The sequence below is a fragment of the Podarcis raffonei genome, chromosome 5 (assembly GCF_027172205.1).
Source record: "Podarcis raffonei isolate rPodRaf1 chromosome 5, rPodRaf1.pri, whole genome shotgun sequence".
Lineage (NCBI taxonomy): Eukaryota > Metazoa > Chordata > Lepidosauria > Squamata > Lacertidae > Podarcis > Podarcis raffonei.
In genome coordinates, this window is record NC_070606.1 from 63139391 (window position 1) to 63160637 (window position 21247).

Below are 21247 nucleotides of genomic sequence, written 5' to 3' on the forward strand. Positions count from 1 at the left end.
CATGGCTGTAGTGTATCTGGTGTTCTGCTGGCACAGTGGGACTTTAGCCCCTCATCTAGCAGTTTCTCACTATAGCACTGGGCTCTTAACTACATGTAGAGTTCTGAGAGATTGTCCTTACTTTACGAAGGAAGAAGAAACTTCGTGATTCTTTCTCCATCCATGGCTCTGTGATACGGCTGTCCCTTCTGAAAGGAATCTCTGCTCAGATAGTATCTGCAGCGGTAAGTAGCTTTTCTCCACTGAGGCAGATGAACAACTTGGACAGTACACAAGTCGGAAGAGACAATAATTAGGTGGTACACTTACGATATTTATTCAGCGGGTAGAAAAGGATAAACATGAAGTTTGTTTTCCTAGTCTACAACTAACTGGGGTTTAGGGATTTGGATATGTGGTCAAGCACACTCTTCCACTGCCTCATGTTCTGTTTCTATTATTTATTTCTATTTATTTCATAACATTTATGCACCGCTTGATTTGTAAAAAAACTGAAAACCCTCAAAGCGTTCTAGTGTTGTATCTGACTGTCACGTGGGTTAAAAAGAGCTCTGGTAAACTCGCAGGTGTTAGTTTGAGAATCCTGAAAAAAACGATTCTCTGGGTAATTTTAGGACTGGGTGTGAGCTCCTTTTAACTCCATACTGGTGATGGTCACACATAATGGTAAACCCAGGAGGAGGATGCTTCTAGCCCCTGCATTTTGTAGCTTTGGGGTATTTTCCATCTGTGGGAAAAGCAAAATCCACTCTGGAGTGAGCAGAACCCTTTTCTGCGCAGTCATAACCTGATGAATTCCCATATGGAATTAATCTGGTTGTGGGGGGTGTTTGAGTCAGAGCTTCAGCTTCTTAATGGCAAGTGTAGGCTTACCAGATAACCCTCAAGACCCTTCCAACTCTACAATTCTATGATTCTGTTATTTCAAATGGCAAGTTGGGAAGCCTCACATGATTATATCTGACATGCAGATTATTTTGTGTTTCACACTTATGATTATTGATGCTAGTTGCATAATATATCTTTCTCTTTTAGGCCAAAGTGGATGCTGGCTTACCCACTGCAATTGTAAGTTTATGAATAATTATACAATGCTTGTTTCATTTTTGACGTTCTTAAAACCTTGCTCCTAGATACAGTATTTTTGCAGACCCTGTTTCTTTCCAAAACTATTTCATTTGTATTGCTATATAGAATGAATGAATAGATGTGAATAATCCATGTAACAAAATAAAGGACCCAAAGCAGTGCACACAATCTGGTACTCCAGTAACCCTTGCAGTAGCTGTGATAAGCAACATTTGGGTGTAAAGCTAAGCTATGGATTGCCAGGCTTGGGCTCCTTAGCCATGAGAAAGAAATGGGAAACCCCTGCTCTTTATTAACCTCTTTTATCTGAGTTTGGTATTACCTGATCAATCTGGAGTTAGCCTTAACCATAGTTTACTGAAACAACCCGACTTAAAACCATGGGGTGGGATTCATTGTTGTGCTTTGATGAATGTTTGCACAAGCATTGCAGCTTTCCAGATGGAACAGCCTCCCTCTCCTTCCCCTGTGTGCTGTTCTGGAGGTTCTCACACCTCCAGAGCCAATTTCAGACACACACATACACAGAGGAGGGAAGCCCTGTTGCACAAATGGAAGTGCTTATGCAGGGCTTCTGCTATAATGGGGCTCATTAGGTTATTTCAAACCATGGTTTATTAAGTTGGCTTGTTTCAATACGCTATAGTTAGATTAATCACAGTTTAGGATTGGGCTGTAATGCTAAACTATGATTACATTAAAGTGAAAATATCCTTTCTTTTCCCTCATAGAGGCACTGGAGGAGGAAAGGGGAATAGATGAGCCCAGTTTTTGTGCACAGGCCAATGAGTAGGCTTAATGAAAAATCAGGAAGTCTAACTGCCACCTAATGTATATGATGATAATGATGAGGATAATCCTGTCAGTCACCTGTTCCAATTATAAAGGTCACTTGGATCAGTTCTTTTTGTGAAATAATCTTTAATCATTTGGTCAGCAAGTATTTCTGATATGGCTTCTTCTGAGTCCTTTATAGAAACCTACTCCATGGGTGCATAACCTTTTAGGGTTAATTTCTGGTTTCAATTTTGCTTACTTAAAACATTGATAATCTGATTGCTGCTTTTGGGTTATTGCTTATTGTCTGCCTTGTTTTCAAGTGTCTTAATGCTTTCCCTTGACTTTGCTTTGTTTAGGCAGCCTCAAGTCTCATAGCAGTGGGAACATCCCATGGACTGGCACTGATATTTGGTAAGCAAGGGTACCTGTTGAACTACTTAAACTTCAGAAAATCACTTTGGAATTTGATTTCTGTGGCATATTCTATGTATTTTGTTACTGTATTTTGTTACATAAGTAGTACCAATATATCTGGTCATCTGATTCAGTAAGCTTAGCAGGACATGCTACATGTAAGTAATGTGATGTATTTTAAAATGATGTTGACTTGCAGGCTTTCTGGATTAAAAAAGATTATGTTCAAATAAGGTAGGGGTTTGTTTTTTTACTCAGTTCTCTATATGGCATTTGAAGGAAGTGTTGTCTGGATATGCTGTTTTGGCCTCATGTTACAAAGAAATGAATAGGCATTTCGCCTGTTGCTCCCCACCCCACCACCAGCAGAAACTGATTTGTGATAGCCTCTTGCTGAACAAAAACATTTTATTGGATATTTTTCCTCCCTATTGACTTCTGGCTTTTCTTTCTCTCTCAACTTTTTTCCTCATGGACTGAGAAGGCAAAGGTATAGTACTGCTGCATTGTGCATGTAACTTGCATGAACAGATCCACATTTTAAAACTGCCACAACTATGCTCTGAATTCTGATATGATAGATTAAATTTATATTTATTGAAGGTATTTGTATACCGCTTACTGAAGGTCTGGACAATATGTTCACAATGTAATTTTAGGGCATAGGGTGCAGGAGTTCATAGAAAACCCTGAAGCTATTTCCTGTGCTGGGAAACTCCTCTGAAGAAGAGACAAATATTTTGTCTGTAACTTTTAGTACATCATAGCTTTGATTATCACTCTGGCAAGAGGTACTGGTCTCCAACCAGAACACATTCAATAACCGCCTATACAGTTACGGGGAAAAGAAAGTACACCCTCTTTGAATTCTGTGGTATTATCAGGACACAGTACCAATCACCTCCTCCTTAGCAGGTCTTAAAATTAGGTAAATACAACCTCAGATGAACAACAACACATGACATATTACTCCGTGTCACGGTTTATTTAACAAAAATAAAGCCAAAATGGGGAAGCCGTTTGTGGAAGAACTAAGTACACCTTATGACTCAGCAGCTTGTAGAACCACCTTTAGCAGCAATAACTTGAAGCAATTGTTTTCTGTGTGGCTTTATCGGCTTCTCACATCATAGTGGAGGAATTTGGGTCCGCTCTTCTTTACAGCGTTGCTTCAGTTCATTGAGGTTTGCTGGCATTTCTTTGAGGAAACTGGCTGCCTGCCACCTCTGACGGTGTTAACTGCTTTCCCCACCTGCCTTTCCCTCTTCTTCCACCATCCGTCTTGTGGACACTCTTCTTCTCTCCAGCGGCTTTGGCAAGGTGGGGGTGATCCTGAACCTCACAGCTAATTAAAATGATGAGGTTGGGATGTCCTTAAAGGTTAAGGGACCCCTGACCATTAGGTCCAGTCACAGACGACTCTGGAGTTGCGGCGCTCATCTCACTTTATTAGCTGAGGGAGCCGGAGTACAGCTTCCGGGTCATGTGGCCAGCATGACTAAGCTGCTTCTGGCAAACCAGAGCAGTGCACAGAAACGCTGTTTACCTTCCCGCCAGAGCGGTACCTATTTATCTTCTTGCACTTTGACGTGCTTTCGAACTGCTAGGTTGGCAGGAGCAGGGACCAAGCAACGGGAGCTCACCCCGTCACAGGGATTTGAACCGCCAACCTTCTGATCGGCAAGCCCAAGGCTCTTGGTTTACACCAGTGTCACCCGCATGAGATGTCATTATGGTTAAGCAGACTTTCAGAACACAAGTTAATTGGCTGAATTTTCTTAACCATAAGGATGGGATGTCCTTATGGTTAAGCAAAATTAGCCAATTAACTTGTGTTCTGAAAGTCTGCAGTAGGGATGGGTGAGGGCATTCCCCACCCCCCTGGTACATCTGACTGGGTTGATTCCTGGGTGAGAGCCAGAAACAACTAGGAAGGGTGTGCATGTGCCTAACCCAGCCTCTTGGTGAGAGATGGATGACTAGTGAAGGGTGACCTGGTAAGAGCACGGAAATCATTCATGGGTACATTCGCAGGATGGGTGGGTGGGTGGGCAATGTGAGATTGAGCTCTCCCTTTCTGTGGTGGTACACCATTTGTGGAATGCCCTCCCTAGTGAGGTGCATCTGCTCCCATCATTAATTTTCAGAAGGAATTTGAAAACATTTTGGTTTACTTAGGTGTTAGGTGGCTGAAGGATACCTCTTCCTGGTAACTCTGAAGTGACTGGATAAAATAATGTTTTTAACTTTAACTTTTCTTGGAAATTGTGGATGTGTTTGCTGCCCTGGCTTTTTCATTCATTTATATAAATGAATGAATGAATAAAAACCTCAATAATAATAATAACTAATAATACTTGAAGCAGAGATATAATGTGTGGGAAATGATGATTTGATTTTTATAGAGCATGCTTTGTGGTAAATACAATTCATTCACTTAATTCATTTATAAAAGTTTTTATATACCATTTGCTCACAAAACATTAGGGGTGTGTACAGTGACATAAAAAACTTAAAAGCAGTACAGAGAAATCATTAAAGTGACTGGCTACTCAAGGAAATTTTAAACTGCATAGGCCTGTCAGCATGTGTTTGGCCCATACTTCCTGGATTTATTTTTTAATGTGTGGTGTTTTATTGTGTTGCAACAGTGTAAATGAATCCGGGTTTTGTTAAATGCTGTTTGTTCTTAATAATTACAAATAATAGGTAATAACATATCCTTCCACTACAGACTTTATGCATTCACAAGGTTGCAAAACATCCTGTTGTTGTATTGACATCCTTCAAAGATCAGCCTATGAATTTTTTATTTTTCAAAAGAGTTTGAAGCCATATACCTAGTTTTTACTTCCTCCAATCCATTTTTAAAGTAGCTGCTGTTGTATTAAAAAAGAAAGTTTGACAACATTTAACATGCATATAAACCCAAGTTTGATCACATTAGTATCATGTACTGAAAATGGATAAGAAACTTCACTCAAGTAGCCTTGGGGCACTTACAGTTTTTGAATAGAGAGTCTTACCAGTTTCTAGAGAGCTGCTGAACTAAAATAATGAACGTGTTTTTCTGCTCCCTTCCTATTTGAATAGCTGTCTATGCCATATCATGAACTAGGTGAGAGATGAGGATTGTTGCAATCTTTAGTTTGGTGATCTTCATTCTCATATATTTGTGTGTATGTAATCTTGCTTCCAAACGGGCGTGGGGTTGAGTGGGAACTGCTTATCTTGACCTATAGGATTTTTTATTTTTCATTTCAAAAAATATATTTTACATAATCTGTGATGGTGCTAGTGGCAACAGCAGATATTGTCCAAGGCAGCCTGCTACCATGTTTGTGACCTTGAAATTCCCTCAGTGCAATGTGCTTCCATGGCATTTTGGGAGGAAAACATAGAGGCCATAGCAAAATAATTTTCTGTTCTATTCTTTCCCTCAGGCTTTTAATTGAGGCATAGCTTTTATTCTACTCTCCATTTTTCTATTATTCTCTAGCCTTTTTGTATTAAATTTCTAAAATATAATCTTTCTCTTGAAAGAACTGAAGTGTTTCGTTATGTTATCTCTTGACTTTATTATTGACCTGCTTCTGTCTCCTTTCTTCTTGCTGCTACAAATAGTGCTATTTTCTTTTTCTTTTTTATGTGGCTTATTCTTCCCTTTATAGCACTGGTCATGTTGCTCCTGAGTTTTGTGGGCCTCATTGGGTGTCATAGCTCTTCACTGTTATAATTTTAAATTCTGTCTTTAAAATCACATAAGCGGTTGCTCCTCAATTTTTCACTCTCCACAAAAGCTTTCTTCACCACCTCCTCCTGGTGAATTGTAAGCATGTTACGTCCAATTTAGGTGTCACAAGTAATCATGATTATGCAAACCTGGAAAGGAAGAATGAGGGTGAGAGACCACAGTTTGTTGCTAGTTCTCCATATCATGGGTTGAATGATTGAAAATGTGATGTCTGAAATGAGCCAATTCATGATGTGTAGAATTACTCTTGATTCCAGGATGGATGTGCTGATCTGTGGTGTTGATGCACCCGTATGTTAACTAGGCATGCTTTGTGTTTAGATCCTAACCAGGCTCTTCGGCTTTGTTTGGGCAGTACCGCAGTTGGAGCACAGTATGGGGCTATATCTGCTCTTAGCATCAACAACGATTGTTCAAGACTTCTGTGTGGTTTTGCAAAAGGACAGGTAAGGTTGATATGTGGCACAATACTGTGCACGCTTACTCAGAAGTAAGTCTAGCTGTGTTCTGTCTACCCCAAGGTAGATGTGCAAACCCAGGGGTTAAGTTTCAGTGAAATCAGGTAAAGTGTGGAGCACCCTCTCGAAACACCCTTTAAATGTCCTCTCTGCTGTTCTCTTTTCAATCCATACCAAAAACACTGTATCCAAAAATATCCACAACTAGAATTGAAGCTCGGGGGCTGACAGGAGGCTGGAGGCTGCATGCGAAATCTGCTGCACCACCCCGCACACCAGCTGTTAGGCGGAGAGGCTGAGCAGTGTAAACAAAGCCCCGTTGCACCTTCAGTCTCTTTGGGGCTTCCTCTGCCTTCACTGTCATCCTCTTCGGGCTCCAGGGAGGGTCTTCTCATGAGCTACGAGGACTCTCCAGTTCTCTCCCGCCATTTCTGGGTTTGAGCTGAATTATTTTATTTCCCAACATGACGCGTATATGTGGTTGTGCGTAAGTGAGGGGACGCCTGTAATCAATGGCTACTGGTTGCGATGGCTTTGTTCCACCTCTGCTGTCCAAGGCAGTGTCTCTGAATTCCAGTTCCTGGGGATTGCAAGTGAGGAGACTGCTATTGCACTCGGGTTCTGCTCACAGGCTTCCTATGGGTATCTGGTTGGCCACTATTGGAACAGAATGTTCAACTCAATGGGCCATTGGCCTTATCTAGCTGGACTCTTCTTATTTGGTTCTGGAGAGCGATGATTTTCTATTTACACCTTTTGTTATGTCCATAGATACTTTCTTTCTACTGTGGCTTCTTGTAGCGAGAAGCCTGATGACCCCAAATGTGATATAGATTAGCAAGCAGTACATGTATCCCATGCAGTACTTCTTTGTACTCTGTGAGGTCTTATTTTAATGCCAAAAAAATCAGCTTTTGTTTAAGTCTAGCTTTGATTTTCTCAATAAAAATGTCATATGAGAGAAAACGTCATTTGTAAACTCTATATTTCAGTTCCTAGCGAAACTTTCAAAGAATAGATAGATAGAGTCATGTTCATTATTTTGGAAATTTGGAGTGAGCAATCTTGGCAGTCTTGCTCAATCATGTTGGCTAAGCTGGTGGCAGGAAGCTTCTGTTTTTAAACTGATGGACAAGCTGTAGTGCAGTTTGGATGTGATATGGCAATTAAGAAAACTGTGGCCATTCCCACCCTTTTGCTCCACCCCCCTTGGCTCGTACAGCCCTCCCTTTTCCTGTTGTTACCAACAGTAGTTTACAATCATGCCTGACCAGTTTAACCCTAATTTCTCTTAACCATAATTAGCTTTCAAACCAGAGTTTGAAACCAGGATTAGACCCCATTTGCTCTTAAAATGTGCTTAGCAGTAATTTTTGTTAATCATGCCAGCTCAGACTTTGCTGTCAGGATAGTTACTGCTAGCCAGTAGAGAGCGCTGAGGAGGTGAGGACATAGGAGCTAACTCCTAAGGGCCGAGGGGACAGCCCTCTCAATTTTTTTTTGAGGGGGCTGCCCCCCCAGTTGACAGACATTGCCATTCAAATGGTGTGCAAGCACCATGTCATGTGATCGACTGTGCAGGGTGCTGTTTACCTGACCCCCCCCCCATATTTTATTCAAGTTGGCATCCCTGGGGGAGGAATCTGCTCCCAGTTCCCAAACCATGGTAGTGGGGAAGCATGATGTCTGAATTAGACCTTTGTTCTCTAAAACTTTATAAAATGTGAAGTACACTCTGTACCTGGAAAAGTAGGACAAAATAACTGAATAACGCTTGATTACACAAGAAGATGGTTGGCAAATATTTCTTAGATGTCTTCATGCTTTGGTAATCCAGGCTTGTATTAGAGAAAATTAATGGTCTTTTACTTATAGATTACAATGTGGGATCTGGCTAGTGGAAAGCTTTTGAGATCAATAACAGATGCTCATCCTCCAGGAACAGCAATTTTGCACATTAAGGTAAGAAATATTAATTCTGCTTTGTGAGCTGTGTTGGCTGCATTGAAATTGTGTTAGATCTTTCTGACGATAATAAATTGTACACACCTAATTCAGCACCAATATTTCTTACCTCAAAATTTGAATTGCATAGGAAAGAGAAGTATATTAAAAATATCCCACCCACCTCTTGAAAGGCCACAGATAGTTAAAGATCAAAGGCCTGGTTATAGAAGAACGCTTTTGCCTGGTGCATAACAATATATAATGATGGTGCCAGGCGAGAGCATTCTACAAACAGTGAGGCACATGAAGAAGGGCCTCAGATGATGATTGCAGGGTCCAGTTTGATTCATAGGGCCAGAGGCAATTCTTGAGGAACCGTGGTCCTGATCCCTTTAAGACTTTATAGGTCAAAACCAGCACTCTGAATTGGGCCTGGAAACTAATTAGCAGCCAGTGCAATCAGGCCAGGTTTGGCGTTATATGCTCAAACTGTCTTGCCCAAGTAAACAACCTGGCTGCTAAATTTTGCACCAGCTGAACTTTCAAAATTGTCTTCAGAGGAAGCCCCACATATAGCACATTACAATAATCTGACCTGCAGGTTACTAGAGCATAGACAACAGAGGTTGGGGTGTCCCTGTTCAGATAGCAGTGAAGCTGGACCACCAGCAGAAGCTGATAGAAGGCGCACTGCGCCACTGAGGCCACCTGAGCCTCAAGCGACAGCAGTTGTTGCAGAAATACCCCTAAGCTGTGTAACCGCTTCTTCTGAGGGAATATGACCCCATTAAGAGCAGGCCACCTCCCATCCATCTGGTCCAGGGTAGTGTCCATTAACAAGTGAGGTAATGTTAATGAAAGAAAGTTGCTGAGAAGATACATGTGTGTGGGAAAAGTAATGTTCTGTTCAGTTTACAGATGATCCAACGCTAGCGATTTGCAACGACAGTGGAGGCTCAGTATTCGAACTCTCTTTCAGGTAAGAATCTGTGGGTTATTGTCAGATGACAGCATTGTTGGAAATAGACCCTTTATAATGAAATCTTTTCTAAGAACTTGAAGTGCAGCATTTCAAACACCAGGTTGTGCTCAAGATTTCAAGTTGAACAGACTGAGGAAAAACACTAGAGGCTTTAGAGGCCTAATTCTCTCTTGAGTATCCCTTGAGTATCCTGGTCAGTATCATTTGTGCTGGATTTGCAAATGTAGTTGTTAAAAGCCATTCCTGGAATTACATGCAACACTTTTGAAAGCTAAATTGTATATGCATTTTCCTATACACACAAGTCACCGTTGTAAATTGTTGCTGGCTGTTTATGTCCTTTTACTTTATTCTCAGGAGAGTCATGGGTGTGAGAACATGTGAGTCACGCTGCTTGTTCAGTGGTTCCAAGGGAGAAGTCTGCTGCATTGAGCCTTTACATGCAAAGACTGAACTGAGAGACCATCCCATCACCCAGTACTCCCTGCTTGCAATGGCTTCCTTAACAAAGGTGACTTCTACACAAGACATCCTGTTTTAAAATGGAAGAAATATTGCCGAATGCCGAATGTTTATTACTTACTTTCACTTCTACCTGCAGATTCTTGTCATTGGCTTGAAACCGTCTTTGAAAGTGTGGATGACTTTCCCATATGGTCGTGTGAGTAATTTTGACAAATTCATGATTGTTCAAAGTGCTCTGGTGGAGCATGAGGGTTACTGGGGCCAACCCTACCATGAAGCAGAGGGAGGAAACTGCCTTGGGTAATGCCCCTCACGCTCTGACTGTTTCTCCTGATCCTGCCCCATTCCACCTAGCCATTACCCTCTGTTGAAGGACAGAGCTGAGTGTCCCACATGACTTGTCCTGCACCCCCAAAATTAGCCTGCCTCCTTCACAAAAAGTGGAGAATGTTCCTTTCTTGAATCAACTTCTGGTCTAGGCTGCTTCTGTACATGTGACTAGAGAGCACAACGCCATCTTGTCCTTTGCCTAAGGCAGAAAATTGTACTAGGCCAGGCCTGAGGATTATTTGGGGAGAACCTTAGTTTGGATGTCTAACACAGCCTTCCATTGTCTTGTAAGAACTTTATACAACACACACTGCACCAATGGAGTCTTTGCCATATGAGGCATACCTAAGACCATTGAAATCAGTAGGCTTAAGTGCACTCACCTCTGCAAGTACTGGAGATGCTAATGTTGTACATTTCAAGCTGATTACATCTTTATAAAGCTTTGGAAAGTAAAGTATTTTTTATATATATTTAGTAAAGAGCATGACTATAGTATTGTTGAAATAGCAAGTCTTTTTGTAAATTGAGTTTAAATTAGACCAGTATATTTCACTTTCAAACCAGTACTTCTTCCCCCTCTACAGCCAGTACTTTTTCTTTCTTTTACTTGGTGCTAAGAATCTAGTATATTTTCATCTTCAGATGGACCCCTCCAGTGTTCCATTGCTAGCATGGCATTTTGTTGCTGTGCAGACATCTGTGAATCCCGTGCTTGCCTTCTGCCGAGGAGATGTTGTCCATTTCCTTCTGGTAAGGTTCATTTTATCAATCAGCTTTGGAGAGTTGCTTTCTAAATACATTTTCCCTCAGAGTAGTTGGTCATTAACTTGCAGAAGCTCAGACTGTAGGATGGCAACAGTTGTGTTGTAGATGAGTTTCTTGGCTTACTAGTCTGTTGAAAAAGCCAAAGTATCTAATTGTTCAGTTTGACTTTCACTTGAGTGTATGTTGGGATTAGTGGGAATCACTCTTCTTTATTTATTTCCTGAATTATTTGTATATCATAATTTCATTAAAAAATATATCAGAGTTGTTCTCAACAAATATAATACAGTAAAACACACACAAGCTGATCACTAGCTGACTATCATGAAAAATGTTGGCAAATTTAAAAAGTTTTCTGCAGGTGTTAGACGAAAACACAGCTGAAGGTAGCACAATTGTAAGCAGCCCAATTGCTTGATGGACCAATGGTCTGACTCTGTATAATGCAGATTATTATGTTCCTATGAATTACCTTATTTCATCACCAGGTTAAGAGAGATGAATCTGGAGCGATACATGTTACAAAGCAGAAGCAGCTACATCTCCACTATGACCTCATTAATTTTACAGTAAGTTGTTATGTTTTATTTTCTAGTAGGAAATGCGAAGAATTTTGTTGCTAAAAAAGAAATAGGCATTTCTTCCATTTAATAGGCTCTTAACTCTTCAGAAGATGAACCTTATCTGGGTAATGATGGTGAGGGGTGTCAGATGTTTATGTAGTTGTCTCCCTTCTGGCCTCTGTTGGCAGAGAGGAGCACCACCATTTAGGGGGCTGTGCTGTGGCTGAGGCTGCAATGTCACTCAGCCAAGCTACTTCCAATTGTTGTCTCACCTTTTTTTTAGCAGGATCCAGGGGCTCAAGGATCCTCCTAGCAAATAACACAAAAAAACCCACAGTCTGACATGACCAGTGCAAGCTGGTTGCAGAAATGGCTCCTCTGCTCCCCACCTTCATCTAAGATTGCTCTGTTATTTGCTAGTGAATTTCAAAGTATAGTGGTACCTTGCTTCAGGTTACAGACTCCGCTAACCCAGAAATAGTACCTCAGGTTAAGAACTTTGCTTCAGGATGAGAACAGAAATCGTGCTCTGGCGGCATGGCGGCAGCGGGAGGCCCCATTAGCTAAAGTGGTACCTCAGGTTAAGGACAGTTTCAGGTTAAGAACGGACCTCCAGAATGAATTAAGTTCTTAACCCGAGGTACCACTGCACTTAAATACATTGTTGCCACTTTAATAGTTCTCATTGTGTTGTCTCTTGAGCCGCGATCTTAATTTCTTCTGATTTGCCTTGGTTTGATTCTAGTAGAAAACTCATCAACATTAACTATTATTGGAAGGGTGTTTAAGACTTGAATAACCTGGAGGTTTAAAAAGTATAAACGTATAACCTACAAATATGAATTTTTAAAAAACTTCATTCTAGTTTTGAGCCTTGGGGCTTAAAGGGGTGCTTCAAGTTTTGCTCCCAATGGTTGTGGAGACCATCATATTAAGAAAGAGCTTGTCATATAATTGTGGGGATTTGTACACCACACTTGAGATTTTCCACTTTAAAATGTATGTTTCTAGTCTTGCTGGTGGTTAAATATTCCCAGGAAAATTACATGGCATTCCTTTCTTACTTATTTGTACTGAGACCCCAACTTCTAAAGTTAGTCATGTTGCCACCAGCTATATAATTCGGATGCTATGGCTTTATAAGATTTACTTAAGAAGAAGAAGAGTTTGGATTTGATATCCCGCTTTATCACTACCTGAAGGAGTCTCAAAGCAGCTAACATTCTCCTTTCCCTTCCTCCCCCACAACAAACACTCTGTGAGGTGAGTGGGGCTGAGAGATTTCAGAGAAGTGTGACTAGCCCAAGGTCACCCAGCAGCTGTATGTGGAGGAGCGGGGAAGCAAACCCGGTTCACCAGATTACGAGTCTATCGATCTTAAGCACGACACCACACTGGCTCTCTTAGTGCCCAATAATATCCCCTGTCCTTTTGTGTTATTAATTGTTGGTACCTGTCACCTTTGCTTGATTTCTAGTGGATAAATTCACGCACAGTGGTGCTTCTGGATAGTGTGGAGAAACTGCATGTGATAGATCGTCAGACACAGGAGGAACTTGAGACTGTGGAGATCTCAGAAGTCCAGTTGGTGTACAACAGCAGCCATTTCAAATCATTGGCTACAGGAGGCAATGTCAGCCAAGCACTGGTACGGCCAAATGAGACATGTACTTAATGAACATGTTGGTTTGTTAGGAATTCCTATCTAACATCTGGTGTGTCCTGAATCTGCAGCTAAATAACTTCTCTCTCTCTTCCCCACCTCCACCGTTTCTTCTTATAGTTCTGTTTTTGTACAATTGGGTTTTGTATTCTTCCTTTATGGCATAACTGCTTGAATTTTAGCATGTACTGCAGTATGGCCTTGCAGGTAGCAATAGAGAGAAAAACCATTCTGCAATGATGAGAGCAGACATACAGAAAGGACCTTCCTCTCCTTTCCAACTATATACACTTCAACACATCCAAAAGATACCTTGAAACTCTGCCATCATTTTGCTGCACACAGAAATTGTTTGTTTGCTTACATAGCAATCAGTGTCTCATATCCAGATTTTAAAACTTGACCATAGTTTTATTCTGTCTCTTGCCTATTTGGTAAATTTCAGCAGAAATTAGCTTATGTTTCAAGTTTCTGCATTGCAAACTACACGTCTGAAATATATTCAACCTATTTGGTAAATATTATCTGCCTTGTTGACCTATAACACATCATTAAAACTCTTAGTGGATCACAGATGAATGTTAAATGACTACTAAATGCTCTACTTTGAATTTGTCACCTGCTACTACACAAAGGAGAGAGAGAAACGACTGAACAATTAAGCTTGTCTGGCTGCACTTATTTTTTCCACTGCCCTATATTCCTCATATATTTTATTACTAATGAAAACACCACTACTGTACTCTTGTACTAAATAAAAACACTCCATGTTTTTTAGGCGCTGGTGGGGGAGAAAGCTTGTTACCAGTCAATCAGCAACTGTGGTGGTCAAATATTTTATTTAGGTACAAAGGTAAGTCTGACCAGGTTCTTCTAAAACTATTTTATTATTTATTAGGCCTCTTTTTCTGCCTCTTATTAGGTCGATTAAATTATTATTACCTCAGTATAGAATTATTTGTCATTTGTTTTAGTACTTGTAAAGCACCTTGTGTTCTTTGGCAGAAGGGTGGCGTATATAAATGTAATAAATAGAATAAAGCTATCAATGGCTCCTAGTCATGATGGCTATATATACTACCTCCAGCATCAGAGATGGCATGAGAGGTTCTTTGTCTTCAGGTGTTGCTTGTGGTCTTTTCATCTGCATTTTTTTAGCCGCTATGGAAAACAGGATGCTGGATTAGATAGCCCTTTGATCTTAAGTTGCGGGATTCATGTTTCTTCAGCACCTAGAATAAATGTTGCCTAAGCATCCTGCGAGCTAGTATGGGAATTCATAGTTACTACCAACGAATGCTTAAGTAGACAACTGCATTTACTTGCACTTTTACTTTCCTCTACTTTCAGTCTGTCCATGTGATGACACTGAGAAGCTGGAGAGAGGTAAGTGAAGAGAAAGGCCCTAGTGTTATTAAGACTGCAACCTTAAATTCACTTACATGGGACTAAGCTTTTCTGAAGTAAGTTTGGCTTATAACTGAGTAGACATGTATAGGATGACACTGTAGAGAGCTTAGGTTCATGACTTGGTGACAGGAGGAATGAGCTGCCTTCAAGACAAACCTTTGCAGAGTAAATGTACACATTATGGACAGAAAACATTGGTGTCCTGTTAATTGAACGCAATATTTTCACCAATAAAGCATTGCTAATCTAGACTGCACTGTCTTATTTATTTATTTAATTATTCATGGTGCACTGAAAGATTACCTCAGTACTATTGATGCTGTATGTGTATCAGCAATGAGGGAAACTTACAAAAATCTGAAGAAATTGCTAAAGGGAGTTAGTGTATCATGTTCCTTCCATCAGCAAACCCCATAGTTCGTTTTGTTCCAAACTGACAAGTGGATGGCAAATAAAATGGATTGGCTTATTATTTTAACTGCCATTAATTATTGCCCAGCTCCATGTTATTCAAAGGGCAGTTGTTTTGATGTTATGATATTAATCATTTTTCAATGCTGCCTGTTTACAGAATGGATTTGTGGAGTACTATTTTTGAGTGGCTGATCGATCTGAGACACGTGTATGTGTGGGTTGTGCACATTGTATTTTTGAGGGGGAGGGGTTGAATGTTTCTGTGTTGGAGCAAGCATCCTAGAAATGTCTTAAAACGCAAACAGAACAATTAGAATTCCTGAATTAAATCCTTAATTGGAGATTGCCTTTGGTCACAATCTGTAACAGTTGTTGCTGTTGTGTATCTGACTTCAGAGAATAGATCACCTTCTGAAACAAGACTGCCTTAATGAAGCACTGGCTCTTGCTTGGTCCTTTCACGAAGGGAAAGCCAAGGCTGTTGTAGGTAAGTTTGATTTAGGTATTGTACCACTTAAGTAAATGCTTCAACAAAAGCCAATTGCTTACCTTCTAGCAGCTGATCTTAAGAGGTATATTACCTATGAACATGGGACTTTCCGCTTTCTGTCCTGGCTAAAAGCCATTATTGGTACACCTGCCTTTCATAAATTTGTCTAATCCCATGCTAAAATTAATCCTGCCTGTGTTTTAATTCTACAGTATATGTGGTGTTAGTTATACACTTTAAAGTTGTGTTTTGAGACATTTAATTTTTTAAAAATTGCCTACTCTGAGTTATAATAAGTGAGGAGCTTTTTCATTTGCAGTCTGACCTGGAAAGGACTTGGTATTCTGTTTTGTTTTTAAACAGGGTTGTCTGGAGATGAACAGAAACGAAAGGCTGTTGTTGCAGACAGAGTGAGTTTTTCCTCTTCCTAATCTCATCTTTTTTTTTTCCAAATGTAGAGCTACATTCTGTCTTTCTCCCCTGTACGATTTTGCTTTTGTTTTCCCAACAAACAGCTTAGTTAGGGGTGTGTGTGTTGGTGTATGTCTGAATGTATAAATCAATGACAATTAAAGGTCAGACCTGCCATCAATGCATACTGTTCTCTTACATGATAAGTGATGCTGATCCTTTTTTTTTTTTGCCATATCATTTTTATTAATTTTACAATAATGATTTCCATTACAATCTCTCCGCTTACATTATACAATTTGGCTTTTTAGGGCCATGACTGCCTTCAAACCTTCCTTATGATTTTCTAACTTTCATTTCAAATTTCTGCATTTTCACTACTTAACCATTGCTTTCATATCAAAAACATCAAAGCATCATATTTTCTTATTCTTCTCTGCAGTGATTTTTATACCTTTCCTTACAAAGCTTCTTACAATCCTACCAACGTGTTTGATTGACTACAATTGTCTTTCAAATAATTTACAAATTTAGTCCAGTCTTTTATGAACTTCTGGTCCCGCTGTTCTCGGATTCTTCCCATCATTTTGGCCAGTTCTGCATACTCCATTAACTTCAATTGTCATTCTTCCTTTGTTGGTAATTCCTCTTGTTTCCACTTCTGTGATGCTCATCCTCATTAACAAACACCAGAGTATATAGTTACACCTCCACAATGATTAAACATTGACACTGTACATTAACTGATATTGGGTCCAAACTTTGTGGGAGGTCCAGGTAGCCTTAGTGGTTTGAGGCCCCTTTAGCAGCTGTGACTGATACCACAGCTATGGCTGTTCCTGAACCGGCAGAGCCTTGACCACAGTAGTTCAGTCTTTGCTGACTTCAAGCTTGGATTCCTGGCAATGCACTCTATGTGGGGCTTCTCTTGCGCTTGATCTGGAAGCTGCAGTTAGTGCAGAATGCTGTAGCATGGCTGCTGACAAGAATGAGACACCTCTGCACTGGCTGCTGATTCATCAAGTTCAAGGCCATTCCTATTAGATTCAAAGGATTGTGGATAGGAAACCCAACATCTATGAGAGAACTTTGGCAGCTGGACAGCCCACCCCCGATTTGCCCCTGTATCTCTTTCTGAACTCATTCCTAGAGCCATAGATCAGTGGTAGAACATGTGCATTGCATGCAGAAGATCCCACATCCAGTCTCTGGCATCTTCAGGCAGGGCTGGGAATGTTCTCTCTCCTTCCATCGTCAAGCACCTTCCTTTCATTTGAAGCATGATGGGTGCTTCTTACCTCTGTAATCTTTCTGTTTCACAGATGGTTGAAATTCTTATCCATTTTGCTGATCGAACGATGAAGAAATGTCCTGATCAGGGTAAAATCCAGGTTATGGAGCAGCACTTTCAGGTACAATGCTTTTGCAGTGATTTCTCTTTTCTATTTTCACTTAAAATTCAGAGGTTAAAACGGTTATGAATTGTTTCAAGAGAAATGGAAGCACCTATATAAAAATAATATTTCCTTGTATAGGCTTCTATCATGCTGCTATCATCTTGTGGTAGACGCAGGGTTGATTCTTCTGCGTCAGAAAAAAAATTCAAGTCTTGAGGATAATGTGCAAGCAATATAGTGACTTCCTTTTGTGATCTCCCTATATCAGTGCAAGTTTAATCTTTTCTGGATAACAGCTACAGAGCAGTAATAGGAGATCAAGTAGTACTTGCGGATTGTTAGTGACACTTTCTGTGTGGTTTTTTCGCAGGATATGGTGCCTGTCATTGTTGATTACTGCCTTCTGCTTCAGCGGATGTAAGTGAGAGCATGAGAAACTTGCTTACTGAATTCAATAGATTTGCCATACATACTGCACCAGGACTGCCACCTATAGCTGTTCCTTGCCTTAATGACAAACAGCAGGTGTCCCAGAAGAAAAGTGGGATATGAGAGCTGACAATGATGGAACAATTGAGCCATAGGGGAAGGTTTTCTCTAAATTTCCTGTCTGAATGATCTTGAATTATAGCACTGCATTCGCAATTGCTTATTTGTAAAATGGCGGGTTTCTAAATGGATTTTCCTTTTACGGCCTCACATTTTAAAGTTTTTGATCTGAATGACAGATGTTTCAGGAATTTCATCTTTTTGAATTCCAGTGCAAATTGACTTGATCTGTGCCTTCTGGACTCATATGCAGATCAGAATGCAATTATCCTTTTGGATTTCACATTTATCTGAATTTTACAAAGCAGTTCTTACTTTAAAAAAAAGTACCAAAATGTTTATTTTAACTTAAGGTATGTTACTAAATGACATTTTGTGAAAAAAATACATATTTATAGACTAATATGTATTTGAAACATGGGACAGAACAGATTTACTGTCTGAACACATGCAAAACTGATACTGGCAGAAATAGATTGATCAGTCCCCCATCCATAATATGAATGCAGGAAGTGTTTTTGCCTGCTGTGTATGCTGTAGAAATCAACCATTACTAGCTAAAATAAGTTTTTTATTTTTGATAATTACTTATTCACTTGTCATCTTCATTCTAGGGATCTGTTGTTTAGCCAGATGTATGACAAGATGAGTGAAAATTCTGTGGCAAAGGGTGTCTTTCTGGAGTGTCTTGAGCCATACATTTTAAGTGATAAATTGATGGGAATTACAGCTCAAATTATGAAAGATTTGCTGCTTCACTTCCAAGATAAGAATTTAATGGCAAACATGGAGGCTTGCATTGTACATATGGATATCACCAGCCTAGACATACAGCAGGTGATAATTGGTAACCTTCATATTTTGACATGGATGTAATCTCATTCTGCTGCTGTTTAAGTATGAATGTTTTCAATAGTTAACGAACAAGATGCTTAAAACGTTTTGTGTTGCATTGTGCTACAGAGATGCCCCTGGGCTCTGTAAAACTCTAAATGAAAGGGTTAATCTCAATACTATCTGCACCTAAGCTAACTTCTGCAGTTGTGGTTAAGCAGCTAGCAAAAAACCGCAATTGCAAGCTGGGAGCTACTTCCTCTTTGCAATTGCTTGAGCTCTGCAAACCAGGAGCTGCTCTCTGCACATGCTCTCTGCTGCAGTAACGCAAGAGAGGAGCACACGAACAAGGGAAGGAGGTGGGCTTAGCTAGCCAGATAGCCATATGCCATATAAGGAAATAAGCTTAACCTTGCCAGCTGATTGGAGAATTTGAAGAGGTGGGAAGAGATGGGCAGACTCTCAGGTATAAAGATGCTTGTTTATTTGTATCTATGGGCCAGTCTTTTGGGAACGATCCCACTGGCCACCTCTGTGCACAGATTTCAATAAAACTTTTTTCTCCAAAGAAGAATCTTTCCTGGTGCTTTTTGCTCTCTCTTCGGTCCTGGGGACGCAGGCAAACGATTCCCTGGCAAGGATAAGGCTTCAGCCTTCATAAAAAGCATTTTAGAACCAGACAAGATCTCTTAGGGTAATCTACATTAATCTAGCTATAATTATGTGGATTTATACAAGTTTCAAACTTGGGGTAAATCGTGGGTGGGGAATCTCTGGTCTGCAAGCCAAATAAGGCTTTACCAGGCCTCCCCATTTGGCCTGCAAAGCCATTTTTAGGAGTTCATGCCCACTCGTCCTATTTTTGTCATGTATGATGTCACCAGGTGTCTCATGGGTAAGGGCGGGGCTTCAAAGGAAAAATTGGGCACTTAAAGTGAGCTCCCAATTGTTCTTTTGGTGAAACACTTCCACCACCCATTAACCACTCCTTCCGCAGGGCCTGTAAGACAGACCTATTCTGCCTGGCCTTCAATTTGAATTAGCCTGATCCTCTATTCCCTTTTCCCTTTCCTCTTCTATGAAGAAACCCTTTCTGGGACCCCACATTTAAATTCTTGTTCACACTCCTCCTTGCTGGCCCTAGTAGGAACAACTTGGCCAGTTAGCCCTGGTGACCATTTGATGTCTACTGACTGGGGTTCCCCTCCCCCAATGACCCCTGAATTTTTGAATTTTATTGATATTGATGCTGCATTTTATGTTGTATTATATACTGTTTTATGCTGCTTTTAAGTTGCATTTTAATCAATGTTTTATATTTGCTGTTAGCCATCCTGAGTCCGGTTTTTAAACCGGGAAAGGCGGGGTATAAATAAATATTATTATTATTATGAGCAGTGGCTCGTTCAAGGAGGGGGAATTGTTCTCCCTTCCAGTGCTGCTTGAACCTTAAAAAACTGGAGGTTCAAAGAGCAGCACAGGACTGTTTGAAAGCTTTTCCAAAGCAGCTCCATACCTCAGTTTAAGAAGCAGCATGGTTGTATTTGTAAAAGGGCTTTAAACATCCCTTTGAAAAGCCAGGAATTCCAAAAACAGCAATGTGGACTTTCGAAAACCCTTTGCTACAAATTACCTCCCTTCCCCCTCATTTAAGGAAATCAGTTTCAGCTTTTTGTATATGTATTGCTCTACATTATCTTCTGAGTCCACATGCTGCTTACTGTCTGTTATAGTGTTGAATAAATCTTCAAGTCTCAAGGCATATTTTTTTGTTCCTAGGTGGTCCTCATGTGCTGGGAGAATCGTTTGTATGATGCCATGATCTATGTCTACAACAGTGGCATGAATGACTATATTACACCAATGGAGGTAGGAAGGTTGGAGCCACATACTAAGTACCTTTTATGCTCATCATCAGTTTTCTGCAAGACGCTTAGCTAAACATCAACCCCAGCCAGGGTGGCTGATGGTTAGGAATTAAGGGAATTGGAGTCCAACATGGTCTGGAGGCCATCACATTGGTTTCCTTTACTCTTTAGCTTTAGGCTGGAGCAGTCCAGTTTTTATTCTTCTTTAACTGCAGTTCTTATTTATTCTGAACATTGTGCATGTTTACGGAGAAGCCACACACACACATTCCCTGGGTGACATTGGCCACAGCCATTTTCTTTGAATCTGGGAGCAATAAGTCTCATGGTTCTTATCAAGCATCACTAAACATGGAGCTGGTTTAAGTAATTTCAAGGACTTGCTCTTCAGCCAGTGGTTGTTTTTTTCCAGACCAAATAAATAACTGTGCAACATTTGACAATAAACAAGTCAGTAGCAACCTATTTACTAAGGACGTAGCCAACAAGGACTGCTCATAAGATGTCTGAAAAATAATCACTATTTTATTTTTCTTCCGATAAAGTGCAAGCAAGCAATAACAGAACTGAAACAGATTTTAAATTATTGGAGGCTCTTATGCAAAGAACTTTGTGATATCATCACTGATGCTGAGGCTAAGGGTGCATTGTAATAAACTGG

General features: G+C 40.3%; 1 protein-coding gene across 4 annotated transcripts in view; it reads left to right on the plus strand.

Annotated features, from left to right (window-relative positions):
• Window positions 1-21247, plus strand: part of VPS8 (VPS8 subunit of CORVET complex) — an 86873-nt gene that overhangs the window by 4547 nt on the left and 61079 nt on the right. For 3 of the 4 annotated variants that reach the window (XM_053389756.1, XM_053389759.1, XM_053389758.1), the window contains 19 exons: window positions 131-224; window positions 1036-1068; window positions 2226-2294; window positions 6367-6483; window positions 8371-8457; window positions 9354-9421; window positions 9782-9935; window positions 10026-10085; window positions 10865-10972; window positions 11476-11556; window positions 13028-13198; window positions 13992-14066; window positions 14564-14599; window positions 15434-15524; window positions 15891-15937; window positions 17261-17350; window positions 17706-17752; window positions 18499-18721; window positions 20498-20587. In XM_053389756.1, the coding sequence (XP_053245731.1) occupies window positions 131-224; window positions 1036-1068; window positions 2226-2294; window positions 6367-6483; window positions 8371-8457; window positions 9354-9421; window positions 9782-9935; window positions 10026-10085; window positions 10865-10972; window positions 11476-11556; window positions 13028-13198; window positions 13992-14066; window positions 14564-14599; window positions 15434-15524; window positions 15891-15937; window positions 17261-17350; window positions 17706-17752; window positions 18499-18721; window positions 20498-20587 (1741 nt within the window). Of the gene's footprint in view, window positions 1-130; window positions 225-1035; window positions 1069-2225; window positions 2295-6358; window positions 6484-8370; window positions 8458-9353; window positions 9422-9781; window positions 9936-10025; window positions 10086-10864; window positions 10973-11475; window positions 11557-13027; window positions 13199-13991; window positions 14067-14563; window positions 14600-15433; window positions 15525-15890; window positions 15938-17260; window positions 17351-17705; window positions 17753-18498; window positions 18722-20497; window positions 20588-21247 lie in introns of all 4 variants that reach the window. The other variant, XM_053389757.1, reaches the window with a different exon arrangement.